Raw genomic sequence first — 22291 nt, 5'->3', positions numbered from 1 at the left:
TGGCTCCCAGCTGATCGAGGTGTCAGGCAGAGTGAATTCACTCCAGATCCCACCAGAGCTTGTTCAGTTCTCCTGACTACATGGTGAAGTTTACATTTCAGGGGTGCATTTACAGTCAGGGGTATTGGTTGAAGATAGTGGTGGATTTTTTGCAGTTTCCCTGAAATCTGTGCTTAAAGGCTGTGATGCCCAGGAGAACTGACTAGACCTTCAAGGCTGTTGTGGAACCATCTTGCTGCATATTTTTATCTCTGGTATTCAGTTTACTGCTCTTTTGGATGTAGGTAATTGCCTTGATGGATATGCTCTTAGATTTTGAAGTAGAATTCAGAAGGGCATGATATTTGTTAGGCTATATAGATGTTTAGTTTCAGCAGAATAAAATTACATTGCACCACATAAATCCATTGTTATGTTTGCCTTTCACTCACCTACATGTCTTGATGACAAAGAAGGTGACAGTCCTGCCTCCTAGCATGGCAAATGAGTGATCTAAACCCGTGTTTTGATAGTGATCCATTGTATGTTCTTGCAGAAAATTAGCGCTAGATCTTGTAAATGTGCTGTAAATTTTCCTAGCATGATAGTTCTGAAAATGGATGGCTCATTGTAATGCTTGTCAACATAAAACTCCACAGCTCTTCTAGACTGGGGATAAAGGACACAGATATTTGAACTGCCCTCCTGAGGGCTGCCAGGTACTTTTGGTTACCTGCCACTGTACTTTGCCTTTGCTCTCAAGCAAATCTCCCAGATGTGTTACCCTGTTGGTAGTTTTTGTGGAGTGTATTAAAGTCTGCGGGGCAAAATTACTCATTCCAATACTATTTCTTCTGTTAAAGTAGGCTACTAACCCAGTCCCACTGGATTTAACAGACCTTTATTAGAATGATTATTATTAACTTGTTGACTGCTTTTCTTTAAGTATCTTAACAATCCCCATGTCTAAATCTCATTTAATTTATCAGTACAGTGTCTAATTACACATCAGTCATAGGCAAACTTTCCAGTGGTAGTTCAGCATCTGATTCAAGTGAAGTTCATGTCAACAGAAACTTTACACATCAGTCTCTTAATGTCTTTGCTGATGCTCTGTTAAGCTGACTTTCTAAGGGTACAGTATGGAATGATATATGGTCCAATATGTCTGCTAACTTCACCTGAAAGTTCGGGTTGTAAATGGTTTTCTTCAAGCAAAGAGGAGATGCAAATAAGGAACAGATATTGATAGAATCTTCTAATGATAGTTCTTTTTTCCAGTTGGTAAAAAAGCATTCATTTCCTTTCTGTGCTTTTTAATGTAAGATGTAACCTCACATTGTGTATTCCCGTGAAGTTGGGGGGGAAAACATGCAAATGATAGCAGGTTTGCCAGACACTCATTAACTCCTTAGTGATGAAGTTTTTAGTATCCCTTTATATTTTATGCACTCTTTCAATAGCTACTTGCTCTTTCCAAATTGAGAGGGAAAAATCTTCGTTCAACCTGATGTTATCCTAGAACTTCATATTTTGAATTCCACTGATCTCCTTTCTGCATCAATAACAGATCAATTTCCTTTTACCCTCTCACTAAAGAATATTTCACTGAGTACTAATCTGTTTGCAAGGAATACACAGAAAAAATACATGATAGGTTCTTGCCAGATGTCCCTATGGATTTCATAGAACTGTATAGATTTGGTGGGAGCATATTAATCTTTGTAAAATATGCACTGGTACAAGCACAACAAAAAAGGTGCAGTGCAAAGATAACAGAGTGCTCATGCACTCTGAATTTTCTTCAAGCAATCAATGAAGATTACTGACACAGTATTTTATATTCACAGCAAGAAATTTGCTAAATTGGTCTATTATTATTCCTCTGCCTTCCTAATCCTTTCTTCTGATTCAGGCTTAGCCAAATTTGACTTTTTATGTTGAAATATGCCTTTAAATGAAAAACAGCAGCATTTCAGCAGAAGCAGGATGGGAATGCAGTCACCCAGAACTGCAGTTTGGTATCACTGAAATGAGTGGTAATCTTGGGCCTCATGGGAAAGGCTTCTTGCCAAGGAAAGGAAACAGAAAGTGTATTGTCTGGAGACCTTCTTGTTGTGGTTGTGTAAATTTGTTTCAGTTTGGTAGAAGTGATAGGGAACATGACCCAGATTGTAAATAGGCACCTGGTGTTTGCCATAGGCGTGATGATGCAGGGACAAAATCATCACACCAGTGTGTGGACAGATATCAGCCCTTTGGAAATGCCTGCAGCCACATAGTCACCCTTGTCCTCAGCAGTCTGGCAATGTAACACCCTGCTCAATCTGATTTTCTCTGCACTTGTCTCAGAGCTGTTGGAGGAAGATGTAGTGATGAAAACCAAGGAAGCTGGGAGCAGGCAGGAGCCAGTGGCTGTGCTTTGGGGAGCGAGCATGGCAGCCCCAGGTGTGGTGCGGATGGTGTGAGGGACCCAGAGCAGGATGGGGGCCAGGGGAGGTGCTGTGTGTGCAGAGAAAGGTAGATAAAAGGTTCACTTGCAACTACAGAGAGAGCATCAAGGTCAGGGATAATATCTGGGGAAAGATGCTGAGCAAAAATGAAGGAGCTGTAAACTCGGTGGGAAGTAAGAAAGCCAGGAGGGGCAATTTCAGAGTCAGAGCCAGAGCAGTGCTGTATGAAAGTCTCTCCAAAAAAGCGCACAGATCAATCACCCACTCCCCAAATATCACAAATTATCCCTGTGATTGGCTCCATGAGGGTGCAATGCCTGGAACCAGACAGAGCTGGGACTGGCTTCCCCTCCTGCTGCTGCACCTCAGTCTTTAGAGTCAGAATTTCCTGTAGAGCTGGGAATCATTGCCTCTACTGTTTGAGTTACCTCTCCAGAGGCATGTAGCTTAATTCACTGAAAATTGGATATGTAATTCATAAATATATGTATATCCACCTAGGCTAGAAAATTAATAAAGTTACTAGAACATTTATTGCATCCTAGACTTAGTCTTTGCTGGAGGTACCAATCATGATTTTTATAAAATATGTATAATTGTTGCCCTGATCTGTTACTTGTCTCTCAAAATGCATCTTAAGCACCTATAAATGTGTTTTTCTTTCAGTTAAACTATTAATTTTAGAGTCATATACATATTCACAGTATAATGAGATACGCTGTCTCCCTCTGCTGAAGAGTGACATGTTTCAGGACTCTGAAGGAGAAGGTAGTCCTACAGAATTCACAGTGTACCTAACACTGTTAGTGCATTTCCCCCTTGGCACTGAGACTTCCCACTGCAGGAGAGTAACTCCTCAAGGGATTACGGTTCAAAGACCAGTACCCAGTTATCAAAAAACCCTCTGCTTTCAAGAGGGGCTTTAGTTGTATTAAGAGAGGATTTGCACACCAGCTCTCCTATTATTGCTCTTGTAAAGAAGTGACATGATCCTCCCTGAACCATTCCTCACGAGTCTATGCTACTGACCAAGAACTTCTAGACCACATACAACATAAACACGTTTTTTCCTATCACTGTAGTATTGCATATCTTGTTTGTCTCAACAGTCTTCTACCAGTGTCTGTGTGCTGGGAATTCCCCAAACTTCCTGCTGATATTTCCCTCACAGACATTACTTTAGCCTGAATTCTGCATAGCTTTCCTCAACTTCAATGTAAGACCTGTGTTTACTTTTAGAGGGATTAATCACATCTAAATTTTTTCTCATATAAAACGCAATGGTGTTAATTACCTAAGCTAGGCTTTGTTTTTACTGTTACTGGATGGAATGGGCAGAGAAGAATAACATTAAAAAATAAAAACTACACAAGGTAAAACGTTTCCTTTTATTATTCCTTGTACATTTTTTATTTTTTTGTTTTGTTCCGTTTTGTTTTCCCCAAAATTTTCTTGGTCTCTAGTACTTGCAGCTTCCAAGAAGTTTACTTGAGCTTCCACAAATGTGGAATGCATGTACTCAGCCTGCAAAACCTTGGAGCTGTATTCAGGTAAATCAGAATAGGAAAGCTTGTGATGTCAGACAGGCAAGAGGGCAGAGGGTTGCTGTTTATAAACACTGTGCTCCATCTGCATTCAGGAGACAGATGAACAATGGTGGAAATTCTTCTTGCATGCCTGAAGAAGCAAAATAAAACAGCCACTGTTTCCTAAGCAGAGGTGACTCTGCAGGGCTTAGACTAATGCTATTAAGGTCCAAATCAGAAAAGGTGGTTGCAGTCAGCAATATTACTGCATGACCCCCTCTGTCATGCAGCTGAGGATGCTAACCCCAAAGTTAACTGATTTTGTTGAACTGAGGGAATTGTACTGGATTTTAGGCCATAAAGGTACAATAGAGATATGGGGCCAGGAATATAAACCTAAGAAAGCTTCACTCATTTAAAATACATCAAATATGACCATGGTATGTCCAGTCATTAAATTGGATTATTGTGGACATGTATGTGGCATTTCAGAGAATAGTATTTTTTCATTGAGAATGATGCTGCTGGACAGACATTGATGCTGTTCTAGGTGCATATTTTAGTAACTCCTTGATAATCAGTTCCTCTGCCGCTTTCCCTCTGTAGAGTTCACAAAGGGTTTGTCCAGAGAATTTCGCTCTGGGGCCCTGAATGTCCAATCCTTGGCAGAGTTTGCCTGTCGCTCTGGGGCCTTTGTAGAAGAGTATGGCCACATACTATTCTACAAAGAAGAGCTATGGCCACGGTGGCTGGCCCACTCCTCCCTGAGGTGAGGCAAGAGATTGTGTCCAAAGTAAGTTTACCTTACTGGTTGCTGAGGGGCTCATTCTCCATCGGACCTGGAGGCTCTGTCATGGACGCCCAGCACTCCACATTTGCCTCAGTCAGGGCAAGGCCTCTCTGGGTGCCTGAGCCCAGAGGGAGCAGACAGGGACTGGCTGGGTTGCTTTACACCTCCATCCTCTGCCAGGCTTTGCCTTGCTGGGCACTGCTGACCACAGTGGGGCCTTGTGGGGCGGCTCCTGCTGCACGGACAGAAATGGCTCGTGAGGGAGCTGTGAGGCGACCTCCCCATGAGGTCTGCCCTCACCTCTGCTCTTCTGCACTGGCTGTAACAACCAAGCACAAAACAATAACCACTGACAGACTTGTAATGTGCCATGCCAAAAGCCGTGTGCGTTTGTTTTATTTCTTCAGCATGTCTAGAGCTCTGTTAATGACTTTGGTCCCATAGGTCTGGAGGAGCTGCCTTCACCAGCATTAAGTGCAAGATCCAATTTAGAGTGACGTAATGCATTAACGTGCTCTCAACTTGCATCAGTGGGAAGGATTTTTCACTTTACAAGTCCCTTGCCAGAAGCTTCTTGGAGGTGCATTTACCTAATGAAATTGATTTAGTGTCTGGCCTGTGTTGCCTGCTAATAAAATCTTTCATACAAAATCATGATAATAAGGTATTTTATGGCTTTCATTTATGCTAATATATGCTGTTTGATTTGCTTTATGCCATATTATTTTTTAGTATATGGAGAAAAGAAATGTAAATAAATTCTGTCCAATTGCCTTAGTAAAAATGAGCAACTTAGTGGAGTATGCTACGTTTGTCACACAGGTTTAGCTTTAGAGTTTGTGAGGAGAATCTTCTGATAAAACATTTCTGTGTTTTTTGGGAAAAAAAGGAAACTATGATGTCAAATAATTAACTTAATCTTATTAAATACAAAGCAAAATTTTTTCTCTGAATTATAACCCTGCCTAAGAAAGATAAGAAAGACTGCCATGTGCTGAAGTTTGCTGACAGTAGGCTTTGACCCCATTTGCTTTGCATTTATTTACACCAAAAATATAAATGGGAGATTTTATTCTTCTCAGAGAATGCATAACAAATTCTTACACTTCAAATGAATGACACTTTCTGACTGCTTCTTTGTATGTTTTTTTCTACAACAGATATTTTTAGTTTGGTGCAGAGAAGAAACTGTTTACCTCCCTTCCTAAGTAAACAGCAAGGAGCACAATTTTTATGATTTGGAGTGTAGAACTGTAAGTGAAGAGCCTAACTCCCACTAGTTTCATTATGGAATGGAATTGTATGTCATGAAAAAATATGTTTTTACTCTGCACTGCAAAATGTGGTATTGATTTCAAAGTCTCAAATAAATATCACCTGCACTTACAAGGAAATTATCTAATGAGCGTTCATTTTACATTAGATAGCATAATAAGTGAATAACAGTTCAGTAGCTGGGAGGAGGTAATACACTTAAGGCTTAAAAACACCGTGAAAATCTAGAAAGATGATGTACTGCAAACAGTGCTTCAGGATAAACCAGAAGTTTGTGTGGAAGTGAATTCATAGTCTGTTGAACAGAGCAATCAGATTTTGCTTCCAGTTTTATTTCTTCCATCTCCCTGAATTAGGGAGGGAGCTTGAATATAAGCAGAAGCAGCATCTTCTTGCAGCCCACTCATCAGTGCTGCCTCATGCAGTCCTTGAAGTGCAGGTACTGGCATCTACTCTCACAGTTTTAAGGATCTCATTTCATTGTCTTTGTTTCACTGATTCTCTCTGTTCTCTTCTGCCTTCTCCATTCTGAGACTTTACCTTGAGTAGTGCATCCAGTTCAGGGACTTCCACAAAAGAAAGGCCTGGACCTGCTGGAACAAATCCAGAGGAGGGTCATGAAGATGATCAGAGGCTGGAGCATCTCTCCCATGAAGACAAAATTGGTGTTGTTCAGCCCGGAGAACAGAAGGTTCTAGGGTGGCCTTGGAGCAGCCTTCCAGTACCTAAAGGGAGACTAGAAGAAAGCTGGAGAGACTTTGCACAAGAGCATGCAGTGACAAGAGGGAACCACTTCAAATTGGCAGAGGACAGGTTTAGATTATATACTAGGAAGAAAGTCTTTACTGCTTATTAAGCAGTGAAGCACTGGAACAGAATGGCCACAGAAGGTGTGGATGCCCCATCACTGAAGTGTTCAAGGCCAGGTTGGATGGGGTCTTGAGCAACCAGTTCTAGTGGAAGTTGTCCAAGCAAGTTTGGAATTCGGTGACTTTAAGGTCCCTCCCAAACCAAATCAAACCATTGTGTGATTCCATGATCTATGAAGCTTGTGAACCAGGGGAATATATCTGCTCCCTGTGCACCAAGACCCTCCTTCTCCAGTCCCTTATGTCTAAAGCCTAACTGAGCTGGTTTCTGCACCTCCTGATGAACCTCTGGTTGAGTTTCTGCAAGCTGAGGGCAAACCCAAGGATGATGGCAAGACTCTCTTGACCATTCAAATCATGCCTAAGATGGGTGTATCTGTCTCTTGATGGTTAACCCATCATTTGCACCATTTGGTGGTGATGTATCGATGAAGGATTATAATACAATCAACAGGGAGGGAAAAGTCCAACTAATAAGTGCTGATAAAACATAACTAGGTTATTAGCTGACTGGTCCTTTTCTTTCTCTTTTCCTCTTTCCAGGGACACATTTGTGAATGCACTCCAAGATGTGAAACCTGTTGATGATGCATTTTTTATTTATCTGGTTTTAATAATCTCTCAGCCTACCTCCAGGTCTTTCTCTTGTTCAGAAGCGACTCTGTCATGTTAAGTAAATAGCAGCTTTCTTGAAAAAATGCAGAGCATTAGCTGCTGCTAAGGCATGCTTTATTGATTGCTGTTGATTTTTACAAATTAAGTTTACTTCTACTGCTCCTGACATTTAGTGGCAACTGAAATGTTTCATTAGTGAGGCAAAATTTAGGTTCATGAAAGCAAACTTACAATAGAGTTCTACAAGTTCATTATCCAAGAGCTCCAGTGGAGGGCAACTACTTTATCAGATGCATTGAAGAAAAAACAAATGCAAGAGGTTAATTACATTGCATTGCCTTTTCAAGTAGAATTTAACTTCAGATGTTTCAGTCAGTGTTGTGGATATTGAGCTGTAGCAGAGTCTGGGCAGCAAGGCAAATTGAGCAATGAGTACACTAAAAAAAAACCAATAAGCTTGGTCTTAGCTTGGAGATCATTAAGGGAACTGAGAAATCATTAAATCTAGAAATGGGACCTAATGGAAGTCAATGAGAGAACAACTATGGATAGTTAGTGAGCAGCACTGAATTATGTTTCATCTCTTCAGAAATAAATAATGGGATACTTGAATTTCACTTGGAATAACAGTGAATGTAGAATGTGAAAATGGCAAGGGAAAAAGTAATCCTTCGGGCCATCATCTCAATAAATGATTTCTGCGAGCCTTAATTAATTATCGGAGTAGCTTGTGAAACAAGTTCATATGAAACAAGCTTATGTGAAACAATGGCACCATCAAACATCTCTTTATTAGTTAGCCCCAAACCCCATCTAGATTACTTTTAAAATTTGAAAGTTCATTACCCAGAATTATTGAAAAATTATCAGCATGATTTCATTGTGAAGAACGCACGATGACCTCTGCATGAGAAGAGCTCCACTCCAGAAATCCTGGTGAGCAATCTTTGTTAGGAACAACATTGATGTAAACATAGTCATTAACCTTCAGGTAGTTTGTTATTGCTGCACTTCTGAGTGGTAACTTCTCAATATGTATTTCAAAAGGAAAAGCAGTATCAACAGGTCCACAATAGGGAGGAATGCTGGAAAAGCGTGATGAGTCAGTCTTTGGCCAAACTTAAGACAGAACTGAGCTTTTCTTAGCATTCCTGAATTCCTGCCACACAGCCCTGCATCTGGTGGCACTCCCCAGAAAGGTCCCTTACCTGAGCTTAGCTGTGTCAGCAAGTCAGAGCACAGTGGCCAGTCCTGCAGGTGTGTGCTAGCTCTGGCAGAAACTGAAATATGTACCTATTTACTGGGTTATTAACTGTTTATCAGTATCAGGCTTGTTGCCAACAGTTCAATAATTTCTTTATCAAACTAGGAGCCTTTGAAAGAAAATAAAGCCTTTTAATAGCATCACTATATATATATATATTAGTGTTCTTAGATAGAAAGCTTACATTTCATTAGCAGAAACAACTGTTTTAAATCTTCCCAGCACCTCTGCGAGGAAGTAAATTATTGCTAACTCAAGGTCAGATAACAGTTATCTTGCCTGTGATGTAGGTCCCACAAAAATATATATTTGTTTTTTTCTTGCATGAGAGCCCCAGACTGCCAGAGGAGGGTGTTTTGAAGGAGCTGCTGAAGGAAGAAACGCTGTTAGTACGGTTCCAGGAAGCAATAAGCACCTTCATGAAAATAACCCAAGTCCCCATCCTTAATCCCTGCCTATCCTTTTTTATCTGATGGACTCAGCGCGGGCTGGAAGATCACAGCGCGGCTGAAAACAAAAGGGAGTTAACAAGATGTGACCGGCCGATGGATAAAACAATAGGCGAAGCCCTCCACGCTGCCTAGAGCCAGGTGTGCTCCATGCCCAGGTGGCCATGTGGCTGGCGGTGACCGTGCTGTGCTGCTGGGCGCTGCTGGGGCTGCCCTGGGCAGGCGGCTCCTGCCCCTCGCAGTGCAGCTGTGCCTTCCACAGCCTCAGCGAGGGCACCAAGGCCAGGTACGCGGGGCGAGGCGCGGGGGGCCGGGGGGATGCTCCTGCTCCTCCGGAAGGATGCTCGCGGGAGAAAATATCGTGTCTGGACTTTGTGGCCATTATTTTTCCAGTTGCTCCGTGCTCTAGCTATATTTGCGGAGGATTAGCTTCTGAAAACACAGTAAGCTGATTTCAGAGAAAGCGTTTGGGCATCTCCTCTGTGAGAACAGAAGCGACATAATTATTGCTAGTGTAATGGCAAAAAGGGAATGAAACTTAAACAATATTTTATTTTTTTTTACCTTTATGTTGAAAATTTTGGTTCTAAAAGGCTTTATTCTTCTCTGGTGGTTTGTTGCTAAACTGTGACCAGATTTGATTCATGTTGCGGTAGTAAACTCAGCAATTTACTTAAAAAATCCTTCAGCTGGAGATTTTAGGCATAGCAATGGACTTTGGACAAGAATGAACCAAAAAAACAGATAGTAACAAAAAAAGAAAATAAATAAAAGAAGTTCATTCTCAGACTGGAAACTTTCTGTTAAAAAAGAAGACAAGACCAGAAGGACATCCATCTTTGAATGCAAAGCCATTGTACATACATTTCTCTGGAGGACTGTTACAAAAGAGTCCTTCTGAAGGGTAAGCACAAAGTATCTGACTTAAAGAAAATAGAGGCCATATTTTCATAAGGTGTGGTTCACAGCAGAGGAGGTTTTGTGACAGATACAGGATTTGCAAAATCTTTTGTAATAAACTTTTTCTAGACTGAAATATTTTTTCATTACTGAAATGAGATATTTTGGAACCCCATGAAATAGCTCTACTTTCTTATCTCTTTTATGGTACTATAGATTTAATACTAGAAACTTTCCCAGTAAGAAGCAGCATGGTAGAGACACGAGTAGCCTGCAATTGTTAAAAGGGGGTGCAACAGTGTGAGAGCCAATTATTGCTCCATAAATGCCACAGTTCCCAGAGGAATTTCCTCTCAGTGACTGGAAAAAGCTGTTGTGCATTTTAGTAAGACACATAATAAAGCAAATATCCATTAGTCCCTTAAGGAGCATAATGCCACATTTTTTCTGCATTATGATTCATATTTCCCAATAGAAGGAGATTATCCCATAGATTAGATGTTTAGTACTCAATGACATAATTTAGGGACACTGTGAGAACCATTCTGCTTTATTGCCATGGTCTTTGTGAGTAAACATTTTGTGACATGACTACACAAAGAAAAATGTTTTATTGTAAGTGGGTTTCTGGATTTTTCCTTTGTGATAAGATTCTTATCTTCCTCAAAATCTCAACTTTCAGTAGGGGGTGGGCAGGATTTAATGCCACAATAAAAGTGTTGGGTGAGAGTAATGTACTGTGTTTTGATTATAAATTAACAATTTAACTATAGGCTCAAACAGCATTTAAATCTGTGAGGTCTGCCTGAGCGGTTCAGAAATGTTATATGTTTTTTTATTGATAGTAGAGAAATAATTGCTTTCAGCCAAAACCAGTCTGGTTTTGACAGCTTTGTAATATTCTGTTTATAGAGGCAGTGTGATAGGAGAACATTACTTGCCTGATCACATTTCATTTCGGCAAGTGGAATGGAGCACGCCCATCTGACCTACTACCTTTTGCAGGTAGCTTGGTATTTTGTTAGGAACTGGCCCTCTCCTACTTGCTGATAGGCAAATTAAAATTCAGTTTGAGAGACCTGTTTTGTCTCTTTTCATTTCTCATGGCTCTCTACAATCCCAAGTCACAATTTTTTGTACGAAGGCTGCAAAAATGCAGCCCAAGCTTTTCATGCTTTCACCTTTAGAGATTAGAAATGGGGGAGGAATGTTTAAAACACATAAATCTGCCTTTCTTTCAGTATAGCATTTTCCAAAGGGTTAATTTTCTGTGCTTTCACTCTCACGAGTATATGTACCTGTGGTGTAGTGACTGCTATCATCTTTACACACCCTCCATAGTAAAGCAGAACTTACTCCAGAGCTTTTCCAAGGAGCTGTTAGATGGCTTTCTCATTCTCATTTCTCAAACCAGAGTTCCTGTGTCATATTTAATCTATAGAACTTCTTGCCCTCCCACATGTCAATAAGGCTTCGTTTTGTAGGGCTTTTATAGTTCAATTTATGGATCCTTTTGTTTTAGCTTGCACAAGACTCTTCTGCTGTGCATGAATGTTGTCACTGCTGTCTATCATAAATACTCTAAAAAAAAAAATTATAGCAAAACCCAACAGGAACAATAAATGGGCCAGATTGAGACTCACACCACTCCAGGAGAGGCACAACACTGTGGTCTCTGCAGTCAGAAGGCACATATGAATTACTGCAAGTTGATGTATTTTTGGTGATGATGCAGAGATCAACAGCAAGAAAGAAATGACAAGAAGAACTCTTGTGAAAAAAGAAAGGCAGACCAAAATCTTGCATTAAAACACTGTGGTCTCTGCAGTCAGAAGGCACATATGAATTACTGCAAGTTGATGTATTTTTGGTGATGATGCAGAGATCAGCAGCAAGAAAGAAATGACAAGAAGAACTCTTGTGAAAAAAGAAAGGCAGACCAAAATCTTGCATTAAAATAAGGTTTCAAATATTTTCAAAATAAAAGAAAGTCACATCTTTTCTTGTCCCTGTTTTTCCCCACCAGGACAGTGCTGTGTAATGACCCAGAGATGACTCTCCCTCCTGTGAACATCCCTATCGATACAACCAAGCTTCGGATAGAAAAGACAGCCATCCGCAGGGTGCCGGGAGAGGCTTTCCACCTGCTCCACAACCTGGAGTACCTCTGGATGCCCTACAACTCCCTGGCCAGCCTCAGTGGGATCACCTTCAAGGGTCTTCGTCGTCTGCAGGAGCTGAGGCTGGATGGAAACAACTTAATATCATTCCCCTGGGAAAGCCTGGCTGGCATGCCGCAGCTGAGGCTTCTGGATTTACACAACAACGAACTCACTTCAATCCCTCCAGATGCTGCTCGTTATGTCAAGAATATCACATACCTGGATCTGTCTAGCAATAAGCTGATGACTCTTCCTCAGGCTCTCATTGCCACCTGGGCCAACCTCCAGGCTGTTCCCTACTTCCCCAATGATAACTCCAAGATCATCCTAGGTAAGAGAAGTGCTTGCCATTTTGCAGGGGGCAAAAATGTCAAGAGTTCCTCATCTTCTTGCAGCACTTTCACCCACTGTGGTTACCATAGCAAGTATACTGCTACTATATGTATACAATTTAATACCCCAAATAATGTGTGTAAACTCATCTGCATATTAACAAACTCACCTCAGGCTCATCACACCCGTCTATGATTACTTGGATTAGATCAAAAAATAAATTTGATCACTTGCTTGGATCTTTGTAGCACAAAATTGGTGACTCTTGCTCAAGGATTTTTTAGTTATTGCCACTGCCATGGATAGAAATACAAATATGTTCACAGTACTTCGTCATTGTGTGCTCTTTTCTAATAGCACTGCGTTTGGAATTGACCCATTTTAAGCAGAACTAAATAAAAGGATGGGTAATTTATTATGCCTAAATTAAAGAGGAATAATGCCATGACTGAGCATAAAATCTGGGTCAGAGCTGCCAATTTGTCTCTTCCCAGAGCCTTGTTTATCTGTTCACACAGAATTAAACCCAAACACACCAAGATAGTGCTGCCCTGAAGGGCAGCTATGAAGCTCCAAGAATACCCTCTTTGGTGGCAGCTCTAGGCTCCTCAAAGGTATGGCTTTGAGGCAATTGTCCATTTTTGTGTCAGGGTATCTCACAGCTGACTCTCAGTTGCAGGGTGCTCAGGTGAGGTTTTGAGCACATTTCCTAGCTCATGGGATTATTACATGATCTTTTAGCCATTGTTCACTGTTCAAATCCACAGCAGGCTGATGATGGCTCAGAGCTGTTGCCATCTGCTGTCTTCACTTGCTGTATGCACACCAAGCCCCACGGACTGTGTTTGGTCATCGAGCTGGGGGCATCTGCATGTACGGGTTCTGCAGGCAGGGGTATGAGTTCAGGCACTTGCTGATAATCTCAGCAGAGGCACTGCAAGTTTCCTCTCACTCTGGCAAGTACCTGCTTCTCTTTGTTCCCTTGATAAACTTAGGAAGGTGAGGTTTTTAAAACTGGATTGGAGTGAAAAGATATACAAGACTTAAAAAAGTACAACCTACACCTACAAAGCTTTTAGTGTCCTTAGCAGATGTTGCTGAAGGTTTCACTAGCATCAGGAGAGGAGCAGGTGTTCCATTATCCTGTTTTGCCAGATGCAGTAACAAGATCTTTAAGCTAAAACTTGGAGTTTGGGGTTGCCCATTTCATTCTTAGCAAGACTCCCTAGATCGTAGTTCTCCCTTTTTATTTTTAGAGTCAATTAACATGTAAAAATGTTATTCCATTCAATATAGATTAGGAGGGTGTATTATCAAGAACAGACCATGCCTTGATGCATGTGGCCAAATTGAGTAGTATCCAGCTGTGCACAGGTTGCTTGTGCCAGGGTCCTAAAAAATTCATGTAACCATATGAGTATAATGCTAAAATTAATGCAGTAATGGGCAGACACTCCAGCTTCTAGGTCCTATCCTGTGGACACCCATAGGAACCAGGTAGATAAAATTCATGTCTCTCACTGGAGCAGGCTGGGAAAACACAGCTGCATGTTTCTGTTTTACTCTGCTCATGACTGTTTCTCATGGAGGCATAAAAAAATCATGAATAATAAAAAGAGTCAGCCCAATCTGGTCCTTGCCCACAGTGCATCACTGTGACTCCAGAGCCACCGCTTGCAGACTCCTTCAAGAAGAAGTAACTCCTCTGTTAAGTTGCTGGCTAATAGTCTGTTCCAAGGGTGCAAACTTTTCCCTGTGAGGACAGCCCACGTGAGCCCATGGAACTGTGATGTGCAGGGCAGCAAAGGCCTCCCTGAGATTCATGATTGCTGCTGCTTCAGCTCCAGCTGGGGCACCTGCCAGGGAATCTGGGATCAATTGTTATCTAGTGCATGAACTAGAAACTGCTAGTAAAAATGCCTTAGAACAACAAAGCCAAGCTGAATATTCATTATTTACTTAGTCTCCTTTAACATATTAATTTACAAGAATTGACTTCCTGCCAAAATCCATCACTTCCAGATCCTCTTCTAAGCCCAGGGAAGAAAATATGGAATGCACTCAGAAGAATTTTTTCAGCAGCATCTTTAAAACAGTTTGAGGGAATATCAGTACTCTTCCCTTTCAGGCAGGTGCCAGCCCCCAGGCATATCCTTGGGCTGGGCATGGAAAAGAGGAGGCACAGCCCCCTTGGAGGGAGCAGAGCTCACTCCTGTGGCAGGCAGGAGGCCTAGGAGCCATGATCCTGGCTAGGCTTCAAATGCATGCCTGGGGTTAGATGGCATTAATATCCCAAGTGACAATTCTGCTAGCTAAAATCATTAGAGACCACAACCTGTCCACAGAACAGCTGGATGTGAACATTTGTAAGTAGAATGGCACAGATTTAATCAGAATACAGTAGCTTCTCTTCATGGATGCGCATTGCTCTAGTTCCAAATTTGCTTTTTCAGAACTATCTTCACAGGTCTATTTTTAATAATGTATCATTTTTTCAGCATTGGAATTCAACAGGTGCAAACTGGGAGAGCAGAATAAAGAAGAAGAGAAACATTCCAAGAGTCTGAAACAAGAGTGTGTTTTATAACGTATCTCCTTCTGTGTGTTTAGCCTTTATACAGTTATGGTCTATCTATGTTTTTTTTATATACCATAACAGGCATACCCTTCAATTTAATCCTTAAAACAGTTCTTTCATCTCATTCAGTATAAATTAGCATTTCAGGAAAAGCAACTGATTACCAAAATAATCACAGTAACATAGAATAACAGGGCTGGAAGAGAACTATGACAGGCAAGTAGGATCAGCTACAGCTATTGCAGGTGTGAAAAGTGGTATGACAATCTGGCTAATATTTTAAGAATGTCCAGTGAGAAGAATTTTCTGGTATGTCTGAGACCTCAGTCTCCTCATGCCAAAAGAATCTGCAGTCCTCCTCCCATTAGTAGTTTTTTTTCACCCTGGAATGAAATGTGGTTATAATAAATTCTTGTTTTGCTTCTTTATGTGCATGAATCACAATGTTTCCATGATATGAATAATCCTGCTTTGAATTTAAAGAATATGAATTCAGATCCAGATGTGGAGATACTTCAGCAAGACGTATTTATTCCATTCTGGCAACTGTGGGATCCATCAGGCTCAGCCAACAGCTGAGGGGGGACACAACAGTGGGGGGGACACATCCCCCACCCCACAGACTCCTGCACAGACAGTTCTTGTAGAGCAGATTGGGAGCCTATCATATTTTCTCCTGCTGAAAAATAGAAACAAAAGGCGCTGTTGGAGTGACTTAGTGCCGTGATTTCTTTTTGACAGGCTTGCAAGACAATCCTTGGGTGTGTGACTGCAGTCTGTATGAAATGGTCCATTTCCTAAATTTCCAGTCTCCTAACATAGCCTTCATTGAGCCCAGGCTGAAATGCTTCACCCCCCGGAGCCTTGCAGGAGTCTTCTTCAGCCAGGTGGAGCTGAGGAAGTGTCAGAGCCCCGTGGTGCACACATCTGTAGCCAAGGTGAAGACTATCCTGGGCAGCACGGTGCTGCTGCGCTGTGGCACCACGGGCGTGCCCATCCCCGAGCTCAGCTGGAGGAGAGCTGATGGGGCTCAGCTGAATGGCACAGGTGGGTTTGGTTTAAACTTCTCTGCACACGTGGAATAAGTGAGGCAGACCTGTACCAGGTGCACTCTTGCACTGTGATTTTCTATAGACTATAAAATTACTTACATCTTGATCTAAATATTATCAGATAAATGTGTGTTATTATGTGTAGGAAGCTGGTTTTGCTTTGTTTCATAGCAATTGTGGTGGTGAGACAAGTCGAGGGATTTTATGCAAATCTGTTAGAGCTAATGAAATGAAACTAGCAATAAGCTGTTTTCAGTTAGTTAGTTATTCAGTCACTGAAAAGGCTTCCCCCTGAATTATTCTATTATTCTATTCACCTATTCTATTGCTAATCCATTAGCAAACATCTCTGGCAGAGAGATGTCTGATGTGAATTCAACTGGGATTTAGATCAGTTGTAGAAGAAAGAAAAGGTTGCAAACATATAGCATTACTGATATATTAAAAGACAAAAAAGCCACTTAACTCTGAAGGATACAACACTTCAGTGGGAATGTCTCCAAGGAATCATTTCCTCTGACAGATTGACAAGCTCTCCTGGAGAAAAAGGCCTCTGGAAGAAACCTGGTCTGAGCACCTCTTCTGTGCTCACCCCTCTCCTAGGGGAAGCCTTCAGACAGACACTGGTTCTGTGACTGATCATGATTTAATTTCCATTCACAAGAAAGTCTGGAGCTGTAATTGCAACACTGGTCCTTTAATTTGTGGGGAATTTAGGGAAGAAACCTTTGCTCTGCTGAAGACAGTTATCTTTAGCTTTTTGTCCTATAAGTTTTCAGTCAGAACCTGAACCTTCTTGTCTCAAATTTTCCCTGAATACTCCTGTATAGTCCTGCCCTGATTTTCAAAGAGGATCTAAACTCAGCAGATAAATTGCTAAGTGTTGGGCCTGATCCTCAAAGGGTTATAGGGCTCCTTGGTGCATAGAACAGGGAAGAAAGCAATTTTCTTTCACAGCAGTAGAACCATTTGTAGCAAGTATCATTTTCTGGGATGTGCACAAGTCATTGCTCTGTTGTGCAGGATGTGCAGAATGTAGCAGAGCTGCTCCTCATAATGATAATGTGTACCCATCACACTGCAATCATCCCTCCTACACTTGAAAAAGAGCCACCACAAAAAAATAAAACGGGATGATTTCCTGAAAGCCTATGTTGAGTTTACTTTGAGCTACAACTGAGAATGATGTATTTTGTGCCCCATTAAATCAGATGCTAGCACCTTTCAATAAAAAGGTGTCTGGAAAGATAGGTTATTTCTCAGCAATGGCAGCTTCTGTGCCAATGCTATAATGTGGCTATTTGAAATGCTGGTGTTCTGAGCAGAAAGGAGTGAGAAACAATCCGCAGTCTGTATTGAAATTGCCATAGGTAGATCCATAGCTTTATGTATTTTAATATACTCATTCAGCAAATAGTTAAACTGAAAAAGTAACTTCTGTTACCTTGTATTTTGCTGCCATTGCAAGGGGCCCCGCTTGCCAAGGCTGGATTCTGACCCCAAGAGGGCTTGGGAGAAGTTTGCATCCTCTTACCTTTGCCTTTCAGACACTTCCCTGGTTTACCTTTCAGCAGGAAAGGGCTGAGACAGCACATGTCCATCCTAAGTAGGCTGGTTAAATAATCAAGAGGGTGCCTTACCCTTCCACAAGATTCCAACTATTTTTTTTTTCTGCACTGAGAAAAAGGCAAAAAAATCTAGTTTTAGCCTGAAAATAAATCATCTGAGCAAATCAACACTCATCTATGTACATATAATTTGGTGGTGATTACACCTGTGTAAGGATAAACACCTGCAATAATTAAGCACTAGAACGGATATTATCTTTCAACTATTTTTCACACACTCTAGGCTAGCCAGTGTGAGTTTATTACAATAAATTCTCCACTGTTTGTATTTTCTTTGTATTTTCTTTGCCTCCATGGTCTGCATCTAATGGCCGAATAGATCCGTTGCTGTCTGCTCCTTCCACTCTTTTAAGTATTGCACCTACATAAGAATTTTCAAGCTTTTATCTTTAATGGAAGAACCTTTCCTGTTACATCATCAGTTTGGAGGAAATAGCATCAAAATTTCCATGTATATTCATTTTGAAGTAGTTTAAATCCTGACAATCTAATTACAGCTCTTTTCTTAGATTTACTGAGATTTTGTAATGTTCTTGGTAGCAAGCAGAAATGATGATTCCTTATCATATACTTTACTGAGCAGGTATTTGATGACAGAGTTAATATTTTACAAACATGGAATTAATTCCATTTATTACTGCCTGTTTATTTAACATTTTTCCTTCCCTGCAGTTCATCAAGAGATTTCCAGTGATGGGATGAGCTGGTCTATCCTGGGCCTGCCAGTAGTCTCTTACCTTGACTCTGGGGAGTACATCTGTAAAGCAAAGAATTTCCTGGGGGCAACAGAGGCGTTCATCTCGCTCATCATCACGGACTCCGAAAGCACGGACGACCCAAACTCTAGTGCCAAAGGCACGTGGAATGGGAAGGCGAGCGGGATGGAGGCAGCTGCCTACAATGACAAACTGGTGGCAAGGTATGTTATCACCACCTCCACTGTGCCCACCCTGGGGGCTGGGGCGGGCACCGGAGACAGCCTCCTCCTCCCGGACGCAGCACAAGACGGCAACCCCCAGAACCTGCTGGTGAGCCCCACCACGGGCCAGCAGGAGCCAGAGAGGATGGTGAGGTCTGTCAGGGTCATAGGGGACACAGACCAGAGCATCACCCTGGCCTGGAAGGCGCCCATGGCAAAGAACACCACAGTGTTCAGTGTCCTTTATGCTGTCTTTGGGGAGAGGGACATGCGGCGGATCAATGTGGAGCCAGGGAAGACCAAGGTCACTCTCTATGGGCTGCTGCCAAAGACCAAGTACATCGTGTGTGTCTGTGTGAAAGGGCTGATCCCCAGGAAGGAGCAGTGCATCATATTTTCCACAGATGAAGTTGTCAGCGCAGGAGGGACGCAGAAGCTCATCAATGTGGTTGTCATCAGTGTGGCCTGTGTCATTGCTGTTCCTCTGACGCTGGTGGTCTGCTGCGGAGCACTGAAACGGCGCTGCAAAAAATGCTTTGTGCGAAAACCCAAGGACGTCCAGGAATCGTATGTCACCTTCGAAAGTCTGTCTCCCGGGGCCAAGGCCAAAGGCGTGGAAGGAGAATACCTGACTAGGCACACCCCTGACGAGTCCAACAGGCTGCTGTCTGCCCGCTCCAGCGTGGACTCGGAAGCCATACCAAAGATAGAGGGACAGCCTAACGAGTACTTCTGCTGACAGCACCTGGGCTGACTGTCAGCTCGCGCAGTGGGAAGCGTGTGGCTTTATCTGGGACTCTGCTCCAGCACTGCAGGCCAGCCTGGCCACACTTCTGTCTCTCACATGTTCTGGAAGAGTATGCAAGAGGGCAGACTGTGCACAAGCTTTGCAGGACATGTTACTCACATCACTTGGGGTTGGCTGCTTTATACCCAGTCAAAAGCTTCTGTGAGAATGGCCTCGTTCTCCTGGACCACTTTTTTTTTCTCCTGTCAAATGAAGTGTGCACACTAAGTGTGAAGACATTAAGCAACATTTCTGAGTGTGTTCTGCTTGGTGTTGTTTTGGACCTGCTCTGCAATATGCTATGTATTTTGTTCTCAGCTCTTTTAATGTTGTTTTGGTTCATAAGCCAGAGGAGTGTTTAGTAATTTTAATAAAAATACTTATGAAGGTGAAGATTTAGAGTCTCACCTTTGACATCCCCCACGTTTGCATGAAACATGCAGCTTGGTGCTTAATAGATCACTCAATACAGATGTACAGCAACCCTTTCCAATATGTTCAACATAATCACAACTCCATGCTCTGAATTCAGAGAAATGTGCAAAGGAGATAGAAATTAAGAGACAAAACCCATTCCTAAGAATGCGTAACAGAGAGCATTTGCTGATTGCATTTCGGCCCTAAACTCTGTTCTAAAGATATGGAACAACAGCAAAGGTCTTTCAGTATCAGTCCTAGCTGGCATTTTGTATCTGTATTGTAATTAGTAGAGTATGTTTTATACCAGCTGTGCTAGATAAAAATCATACAATAGGCTACTTTGCACATTGTGTGTGGTGGTGTAATGCTTTGTAATCATACTGGAAAACTTACATTAGAAAATTTTGCAAAAATCTCTCAAACCAGCACTGTCACTGCTGCCTGTGCTCCTGGAAAAACTGATGGTGAAGGCCCACATGATCAGCCAGGCACTTGTGACTTGGTCGTGGTTGCTCTGTGCAGAGCAGGAGAAAGTGATGTGGTGTCAGACCACTGACAACACACACATCAGCCATTCCTGACTATGGTCTCAGTGGTGGCTGAGGCTCAGTGCAGTCTTTTGGGTTTCAAACATTTTACAGATTCAAGGACCCTGAAAAATACCTGTTTAATATTAATCTAAATGTACTTTCATAGTCAGGGTGAACTGATCAGTCATTTAAGTTCTGCAGCTTCACTGGAATTTGAATCCGAGTGCTGATCACAAAGTAATTCCCAGATGTGTTATTTTCCACTCAAGTCCCTCAGGCAGTAACACTGTATGTAACATTTTTCTCTTTGTAATAAATATTATTCATGAAGAAAATGATATATGTTCTGCCAAATGTTGAATGGGAAAGATCCAGCCGAGTTGAAATGCTAATGGATAAAGCCTGCTGAAATGTTCTGAAATGTGTTTGTAAATTTATTGGAAGGACTTCCAGTCACATTCTGGACATGTATGTACAGTGTGGCTTAACAAAATTCACTGGTTGGAATGGAGCACTGTATGGATTTTTCAAGTTCCCCTTGTACAGAAGGGTTTCACTTATGTCAGATTACTTGGCCTGATGGAAAAAGCAAGTCATTTGATCTCAACATAAATACCAGCAACAGGGTACATCACAAGAGTTTCTGATGGGACTCCCTGTATTCCTTGCATTAATGACAAGGAAATTCTCTTGTATTGGGAGAATTTGTCAATCCCTGTATAAAATAATTCATGCTACTGCTGTCACTGGACTGTGTAGATTTTTAGGTTTACAAGTAAAGTTTTGTAAAATTACATATTTTAATGCAACAAATTAACTGATAAAACATGGTATGTAATAGATCTAATCCTTAAAGTTCATTTGATTATTAATTAAATTAAAGTTCAGCCTGATTATTAAGAGTCAGGAAAAAACTGTCTTTCCAGTAGCAGTTTTTGTGCTGAGTTGCAAGGATTGCTGTATATAAGCTTAGGTCCTGCCCACATATGCAGCAGGAGCACTGGGCTGTGCAGAACTCAGCTTACCATGGCCCTGGATGGGTAAGCTCCTGAAGAACCAAAGCTGTCCCAGAGTTTTCCTGTGCTGAACAGAGTGCACCTACTGCCCAAGGACTTTCCTGTAAGTCAGGTCTGCAGGAGCTGACAGGGAAGCAGACGTATTCACTTCTCAGCTAACCAGAGGTGTGAGCTGGGCCATTTGCTGCACCCAGCCCTGGTGAGGAGCAGCTCTCACCTGCTGTGAGCCTCAGTCTGTGAACTGGCTGAGGAGAAGGCACCAGCTGGGCCAGCACTGGCACTCTTTGCTTCTGCTCCATCCAGGGATCATCCTGGGACATTCACTGTGGATGTGTTCAATTTTACAGATTCTATTGGATATTTTTTGTACTTTGAATAAATAGTGATCCCAAACAGAATAAATATGACTTTTCTCATTCCTGTGCCCACTCTCACTGTCTCATAGCTGAGGCACTGCAGTTTATCATCTCAGCTGCTGCTGTTCAAGACAAGCCTTTCTCTATGCACTGGTGGTTCACACACAATAAGCAACAGGTACAAACTTGCACAAGCTCTGTCTTGTTTGGCATTGGTCAGAGGAGAAACCCTGTACCTGCCAAATGATGAGTGAAATTTCGAACCATTAAGGAAGCAGATGTGACTTCAAGACTCTGGGTCAGATTTTCAGTGTTATCAGACATGGAAAGATAAACACCTCTCTGGATTTTCTGTTTTGTTGTCATGGAAGGGTTGTTAGGCACCTAGTT

General features: G+C 41.9%; 1 protein-coding gene and 1 long non-coding RNA gene across 8 annotated transcripts in view; one reads left to right on the top strand and one right to left on the bottom strand.

Moving 5' to 3' along the window:
- LRIT1 (leucine rich repeat, Ig-like and transmembrane domains 1) overlaps positions 1-21947 on the top strand; it is a 108542-nt gene extending 86595 nt beyond the window's left edge. For 2 of the 7 annotated variants that reach the window (XM_086899869.1, XM_086899870.1), the window contains 6 exons: positions 5909-6001; positions 9101-9506; positions 11033-11125; positions 12147-12613; positions 15935-16240; positions 18546-21947. In XM_086899869.1, coding sequence (XP_086755995.1) covers positions 12172-12613; positions 15935-16240; positions 18546-19531 — 1734 coding nt within the window. In that variant the 5' untranslated portion in view covers positions 5909-6001; positions 9101-9506; positions 11033-11125; positions 12147-12171 and the 3' untranslated portion in view covers positions 19532-21947. Of the gene's footprint in view, positions 1-4584; positions 4752-5908; positions 6002-9100; positions 9507-10030; positions 10125-11032; positions 11126-12146; positions 12614-15934; positions 16241-18545 lie in introns of those variants that run through there. The other 5 variants (XM_086899867.1, XM_086899868.1, XM_023930305.2 and 2 more) reach the window with 4 other exon arrangements.
- LOC147651942 (uncharacterized) lies at positions 15191-21873 on the bottom strand. Its single transcript, XR_015289842.1, has 2 exons — positions 18611-21873; positions 15191-17921 (listed from the first exon to the last, which is right to left on the bottom strand). It is a non-coding gene; the product is annotated as an uncharacterized LOC147651942 (long non-coding RNA).
- Positions 21948-22291: the final 344 nt, after the last annotated feature.

This window comes from Cyanistes caeruleus, chromosome 8, assembly GCF_971803275.1.
Source record: "Cyanistes caeruleus chromosome 8, bCyaCae1.hap1.1, whole genome shotgun sequence".
NCBI classification, from domain to species: Eukaryota; Metazoa; Chordata; class Aves; order Passeriformes; family Paridae; genus Cyanistes; species Cyanistes caeruleus.
The sequence above is the reverse complement of the archived record's forward strand: the minus strand, read 5'-3'. Positions and strand labels throughout refer to the sequence as shown.